General features: G+C 29.3%; 1 protein-coding gene across 1 annotated transcript in view; it reads left to right on the forward strand.

The window, feature by feature from the left end:
* LOC111637024 (DNA polymerase alpha subunit B-like) overlaps positions 1 to 7,779 on the forward strand; it is a 65,772-nt gene that overhangs the window by 42,828 nt on the left and 15,165 nt on the right. Inside the window, exons 12-14 of the mRNA XM_023382424.1 lie at positions 3,710 to 3,783; positions 5,074 to 5,164; positions 5,278 to 5,390. Of these exons, the coding sequence (XP_023238192.1) occupies positions 3,710 to 3,783; positions 5,074 to 5,164; positions 5,278 to 5,390 (278 nt within the window). The remainder of the gene's footprint in view (positions 1 to 3,709; positions 3,784 to 5,073; positions 5,165 to 5,277; positions 5,391 to 7,779) is intronic.

Raw genomic sequence — 7,779 nt, forward strand, 5'->3', positions numbered from 1 at the left:
GCTTGGGAAGCGCAAGTGTGCGCGAGTTTTTCTACGGCGCTTTTCTTTCGTCGGTGAGTTGGTTTTTCTTCTATTTTTAAGTTACTAAGGTGAATGGTGAGGAAACCTTCGTCTTAACTAAACATAAGCCCCAAACAAAATATAATGAAAGCAAAATAAAAGTAAAATAAAAATAAAGCTCAGACTTGGTTCCTTACATTTCTTCCCTGTGGGCATTAAGAGGACCTCTTTTAGCAAGCACATTATGGGTTCAACTAGGCCCACAATAGGGTGGCCAGGTGATGAGGGACAGGCCCAACATATCTGGACAGACCACCCCCGAAAAATTCCTGGGGATTTTTCAACCCATCAGGATTCGAACCTGGGTCCTCCGAAAGCAGTAGGCTGCCACCTTGATTGCTTAGCCATCCGGCTGTCATAGCGTATGTGGTATAACACCAGTAGAAGAGAGGACAACAGGTACAATAAATACCTTATCCATCCTCTACATCTGTCTTAATTCTTGAGCAAGTAGAGTGTACTTGTTAATTTTTTCAGTGTGAGCACTTTTTATGTTATGAGTGTTTGGAACAGAGATGTCTATTATATAAGCGATCTTACTGCATTTTTCAATGAGAGTGATGTCAGGTTTATTGTAAGGAATTGTTTTATCTGTGATTATGGCTCTATATACAAATATAAACAAATTATTTAATTAAATTATAATTATTAAATTTAATACGAGATGGCATGTAATGCCTTTTTCTAGGGTCAAATTTATTTGTAATTTATGATTATGGCTCTTTCATAGTATATTATGTGTTATTATTATTATTATTATTATGTTGGGTTTAGTGGGTTTTACTCAGTTCACACCGGTGGCTGTGTACTATGCCGGGCCAGAGTCAAGGCATAGCAGCCAAAACAAAACTAAAATTAAATGTGTGTGTCAGTGTCAGTGTCTGTATTAAAGAATTTCCTAACAATATGGCATGTATTCAATATAGTGGCCTTCTGTAGTGTGATGTATGTATTTCTACTCAATTATAATGTTCCCAGGCTTTTGTGTAGCGTGTGTGGTATCACACCTGTACAGGAGAGAACGACAGGTACAATAAGCACCCTATCCATCCTCCACAGATGCCTTATTTCCTGGGCAAGTTCTGTGTACTTGCTAATTTTTTCAGTGGATGTGTTTTGTACATTGTGAGTGTTTGGAATGGCTATGTCTATAGTGTATGTGATTTTATTGTGTTTGTCAATGAGTGTGATGTCTGGTCTGTTGGGGTAAATTGTTTTATCTGTGATTATGGCTCAGTCGTAATACATTTTGTGCGTGTTATTTTCCAATACTGTCTGTGGAATATACTTGTAGTATGGTTCGTGGATGTCTGCCAATTTGTGTTTCTTTGCAANAAAATAAAATACTTAGCTTAAAATCATCTTGACACTTTTTTCTGTTAAGAAAAAATAGAAATGGCAACACTGGAGAAGCAATGGGTGAACTATTATGAAATTTTTATGAATACTCTATAACGTGAATAAAGAGGCAAAGCCAACGGAATGTGCAAGTGAAGGGCCACTTACAGTGGCCAGGTGAAAAAATAGAAATGTTAGCATCAGGAATTGATGAATAATCATAAAAACTTATTTAAAAGTTATACTGGTACGTAACATTTATAAATAATTTTTTTGCCTTGTTTTTTTTTCCTCTTATATTATTATAGCTTTTCATTTCATAAGTTCATGTGTATCTTGTTTTATTCAATGTTTTATAATCCAAACTTGCCGCATAACTATATAGTTGTTCTATTTTGTACAAGTTTATTGAATCTTCCTCTTTATATATTATTTATTGGATTTTATTCCAATGTATAATTGAATCTCCATCATTTTTAACCTTCTTTTGCATATATTATTCCAATATCCTTCATTTCTACATTTTAGATTCTTTTACTTTAGCTTTTTGTTCTTTGATAACATTTTTTACAGCATTTGATTCAATAATTTTATTATTTCAAAATTTGTCTTTATTTGCATGACCATTTGTATTAAATATTTTCTATTTTTCAATAATGAATATTTGTCAAGAGAGATGCTAAACTTTGATCTTGCTGTTAGCTTTGCAGAAATTTAATTTTTAACAAGTTTAAAGTTTTATACATAACATTTACTACATTATTAGAGTTTGTAGGAAGCAATTATTCTTTACCATATGTTTCTGTTTTATAAAATTGTTTATTATAATTGCATTTACAATTATAAAAGAAAAGAAGTATTCAAAAATTTGTTCTTTCTAGAATACTTCTTTTGTGGAATTACATATTCATAAAGAAATGTTAAAACAGAATCTATCAGCAGCAAGAAGTTTGATAGTTTCTTCTAACTTGTAAGATATCTTTTTCCTTTTTGGCAAAATACACTAATAATGTTTGCATTTGTATATCAATAAGAAACTTCATTATCTTTAATTGCCCTACACATACAGATTCCTTTATCAATTGAGTTAGTCACTTTATTTATAGAGTGTATCTTTTGTAAATGCAAATTAACTCACTTATGACCAGTCTTGGCACAGTAATTTGTAGCTACACTTTTTATATTTTTTGCATGCACTTTATTGGAATTAATAAAATTTTGCTTAACAATAGTTTTAGATTAGACATTGAGGATTCACATCTGAAAGTTAAAATTAGGCAGCAAGCATAATCCACACTATGGATAATAGATGACAATTGGGTCTGTGACTTCAAAGTGTAAATATCATACTACAAGAGTAAATATTGTCATTCTGTATTCAAAAATATACTTCAAACCAACAACTACCTACAATTAACCATTAACCGGTGCGAAATTCTTTAAAATTGGCGAACTTTTTCGATTCCCCTCCTGGGATCTTCTTCAGGCTTACTTCTTTATAGCTTTCGTTATAACCGGATTCTTTAATTCGAACGTTTTTTAAAAATACGTAAAAGAAGATCCCAGGAGGGGAATCGAAAACGTTCGCCGATTTTAAAGAATTTCGCACTGGTTAATGGTTAATTGTAGGTAGTTGTTGGTTTGAAGTATATATAACCCGGTGTGGTGAGAAAGCACATTATTCAAAAATATACTCAGGAATAAGAATGATTTAATATATTATGATGATTTAGTGATTAATATCATTATAATTTTTTATTTTTGATGCAATAAGAATTAAAATTCTAGGAAATTTTTAATTTCTTGGATTTTCAAAGCCTATAAAAACTTTTGGCATTTCAAAATATTCCTAGTTCTCTTGGAAAGAAACTTTAATGTTAATTAAATATTGTAGTATGTGCCAGAAGTCAGGATGAGCAAGAATGATCACTTTACAAGTTTTTAGTTGGAGTTTGTAATGTTTCATTTATAAAAATGCTTTTAGTAGGCAATATAAAATAGCTCCAGTCAGGAATATAGTCATTAGTTATAGTCATCTTATAAAGTCTGGTACCAACATTTAAATTGTATATTTTGGAATGTTTTAAATATGGCTAAAAATGTTAGAGATTAAGTGATTAATGCAATTTTTAAGGTAATTTTAGAGTATTTACTATTTAGCATTGCATTTCTCAGTAGTTGTATTTATAGATTTACTTTTGACAAATATTAATAATATTAATTTAGTGTATATAAACATTTAAATTAGAAATGAAATTAGAACTTTATGTTATTTTATTAATTTATTTACATTTATATTATATTTTATAAGAGAGGAAATTTTTCTATAACTTTTGAAGAAATTTTTAATCAACAAATAGAAATTATGTTAGAGTCAATCAAAGGGTAATTATTTCAATTTTTTGTAAATATTTAAGTTTTATTATAATGAAATAAAGTATTGATATATTATAAAACTAAATTAATATTATTTAGATCAAATAATAATTAGAGGAACACGGGGCAGAATGGGATAGTTAACGAAGAAGTTAAAATTATGTCAATAATAAAAGAAAAATAACAAAAATATTACATTATATCCTCTATTTATTATATTTGGCACATAATTATTTAAATTAGATTAAAAAAATCAATAATTTTGTATGAAAAATAAATGATTATAAAAAAGCTTGCCCACATCCCGTCCCGCTCCATACTTGGGGCAGAATGGGGTATGAGATTAGTGCTCAAATATTAGAAAAAAATATTAGTCTTGTTGCTTACAAAACTTGCAAACCAGCACGGAATTGTCATTGTCACTGCCAAAACCCACACAACATATGAGCCCATTTTTTGCATGCAACATATGAACACAACCTTCAATCAACTGTGAGTAAGCCTCGGTGCAGTAAAGGCAAGTTGTATCGTCTTCTTTTTCTGAGTAATAGTCCCCTTGTTGTTCTTTTTTACTAGACTTTGTTTTTTTACTTTTTCTTTATGGGAAACTGTCCCTTTGTGCCCCACCTGTTGTGCCCCAAAGCACATGCTTCTAAAAATCAAGTAGAGAAAAAAGTTTATGATTACTTTTTGTATTATTTCATTCTAAAAATACAAACAAACAAATGTTTAATAAACTAGACTATATAAATTTGGTTAAATTATAAAATATACCATATACTTTCATTGTTTTAATGTTGATACACTTGTAATTTCATCAAAAAAACACGATGCAAGGTTTTATTGGACAATGACAAAGTGAATCTCGGTAACCAAGTATTCACACTGACGTGTTGTCACAGTCTGAGTGTAGGACAGGGAGCAAAGCAATTCCCTCACCTCTCTTTCATATGTAAATCATCTTTTCCATTCCACCCTGGGTTCCCCTACAAAAGCTTTCTGCAACATAATATTAGTATAATTTGAAAATGTTTAGAAAGTAATAATAAACTTGTCTCTTATTTTAAACAACTTTTTTGGAAATTTTATAGTTATTATTAGTTATTTGTATTTATCTAAATAATTGTTTAGTTAGTAAATAAATGTAATAATAATAATAATAAAAGAGTAAAAATAAATTTTGGCATAAAACAATGCTAGCTGTTTCTACTGAACATTATGTAAGACAGACCAGATAAATGTATATTATCATTGTTGAGAAAAGAATACTATATTTTATAACTTTATTTATTTTTATAGAATAAATACCAAAATAGTATTGATCCCATCTTTAAGAGATATTCATCATTATGCTGTATATCCTACTCCTCCATTTAATATAAAATACAAGGTATGCAAACTTTAAAATTAATAAAAATGCTATTCAAAATGCAAACATTTTATCATCTGTTTCAGTTGATAAGCAAAAAACCTAACAAAATTTCAATTGATAAATTTTTTCAGTCTGAACAGTTAATATGTATGCCTGATCCTTGTGTAATGAATATTGATGGAATTGTTATTGGTATCACATCTACAGATGTTTTATTTCATATAGGAAGAGAAGAAGTCACTTTGTAAGTAATGAAAATAATATTTTAATTTTGTTCTTTTATATTAAAATTTTAGATTTAAATATTTTGAATACTAAAAATAACTAATACTAAATACAAATGTGTTTTTATCTTCTTTAATGTTTTTATTCCACAAAAATTCAAAATGTTGTAATTGATATCATTAAAATTATCACTTTTATTAATAAACAATACCACTGACACCAATAATCAGCAAAATAAACAATTTTTACTGTAACTAAGGTTTTCTTCCATATATAATAGACATTATCACTTTTATTAATAAACAATACCACTGACACCAATAATCAGCAAAATAAACAATTTTTACTGTAACTAAGGTTTTCTTCCATATATAATAGACATTATCAGGTTTACCTAATAGAAGATAAATGGAAGAAAAAAAAATTAATAAATAATTTTTCTGTACTTAATTACATGTTTTTTTCACTATGATTGAATGCATATGAAATGCAGTGTCTTTGAAATCAAGCCTGTATTATCTTGACAACATGTAATCTTGTGTAGTCTTCTTGAAAAGTATAAGATTTTTTGGGGAACAAAACCATCCTAGATGACTTTAAAAGGTTCCAAGGATGTCTTTCAAGTATTCTGTGTTGATGCTATTATAAGAACAGTTTCCGAAGGTCTTTTGCAGTCATGCCTCTTTTGAACAACTCATGCAAAATAGTCTGTGTTGTTGGCCTTATTTTTCATTTGATAATCTTATGCATATTATTTCCATAGACAATTCAGAAACATGATTAGAGAAATCATAAAATTTGCTTCCATTTCTTCGCAAACTGCTTTCTGATGCCTTTTACCCAAGCAAGGCTCAATATTTGTTTACCAAGTATGAAATGGTTTTACTTTAGTCCATTCTTTTGATGTGTCTCTTCATCATGGATATATGTATTGTTTTTTCTAACTCTGTCACAACGTACTTTACCAAAACTAACAAAGTCACATTCTATTTTATACAAATATACCAACAAAATATTCAGTCTGTAGAATTTAGAATCTGTTTCTAGCCTATATACATTGTTTTGTATGTAGATTTCCAGTACATTTAGCATGGTGTACAATAGACTGAAACTGTAGTCATAAGATATTTCAATTCTTTAGAGATAACCTTGGTCCTCTTCATGACCTATAATTCTCAACAAATGCTGCCAGATGAAGTGTGCATACCCAATAGGATAACATCATGAAGCATGCATCCAAATGAAATTTCATATTGTGTTCTTTTTTACTTGCATTCCATCAGAAATTTCGCTGTTCACCTGAAGAAGAACCGTTTATGGTTTGAAAGCATTTGTGAGGAACTGTTTTTTCATTTTTATTTGAGTTTCACATCGGTAACAGGTTTATTTATGGACATAATTAATTTTTAATGTTTATGTTTATACTTTTTCCTGTCCTTTTTCTGTAGTTACAATTAATACTTTGCAATTTTTTGTATTTCATCCCTTTCCTGAAATTCATTAACATTCCAAAACACATTCATTTTACATAGACCTGAGGAAGGTCTCACCTAGATCGAAAATGTTTGTCTTTAAACATTGGTTTATCATTAAACAGAACTGGAAACAAAAAATATTGTAAGTTGAATGAGGTTTTTTATTAATCTTTCTAGTCTTGTTTGCTATGAAGTTATTTCTTCATTTACCCAAACAATGCTACAAAAATTTATTTTTAATTGTCTACTTGGATATTACTCATTAATAGGACTTTACACTAGTGTTTAAAAATTGACACAATAATGAGAGTTAATTCAGAAAAAATAAATTTTCTTTATTAAATCACCTGTAGTAGTAATTTTTTCTGTATACTTAAATGTGTTTTGGGCTAACATGCCCCTCATCATTGATTATTGTATCAATTTTTAAACACCAGTGTAAAGTCCAATTAATGAGTAATGTCCAAGTAGACAATTAAAAATAAGGACTGTAAGGCAATTATAAATGCTACAAAAAGCTTGTGTGCTTTTGGTATGCATGTCAACATCTAGAAACTTTCTAACAATGTGATATGTGTTTAATATTGCAGCTTTCTGTAGTGCCATATTTATGTTTTTGTTAAGGTTTAACGTTTCTAGATGTTTGTGTAGTGTATGTGTTTTTTTTTTTTTTTCTTGTAACTCTTTCTGTAAAGTACTATATTATTTTTCCGACTTTCCAACGATTATCGACACTACTGTGTGCCGGAAATAGCCGTTCCCTAACGGGTACTTTACGCGGATTCGCGTTAGTGTGCCAGGCCTGGACTTTAAGCGTGCACCGAATTAAATAATGACAAAGTTTGTCAATAACAAAATCAAATATTTAATTAAACTTCTATTAATAAATTCTATACAGTATTTAGTAAAAATCAAACAATAATTTATTCAATG

This window comes from Centruroides sculpturatus, unplaced genomic scaffold (genome assembly GCF_000671375.1).
Source record: "Centruroides sculpturatus isolate CEXI.00-Female unplaced genomic scaffold, Cexi_2.0 scaffold966, whole genome shotgun sequence".
NCBI lineage: Eukaryota > Metazoa > Arthropoda > Arachnida > Scorpiones > Buthidae > Centruroides > Centruroides sculpturatus.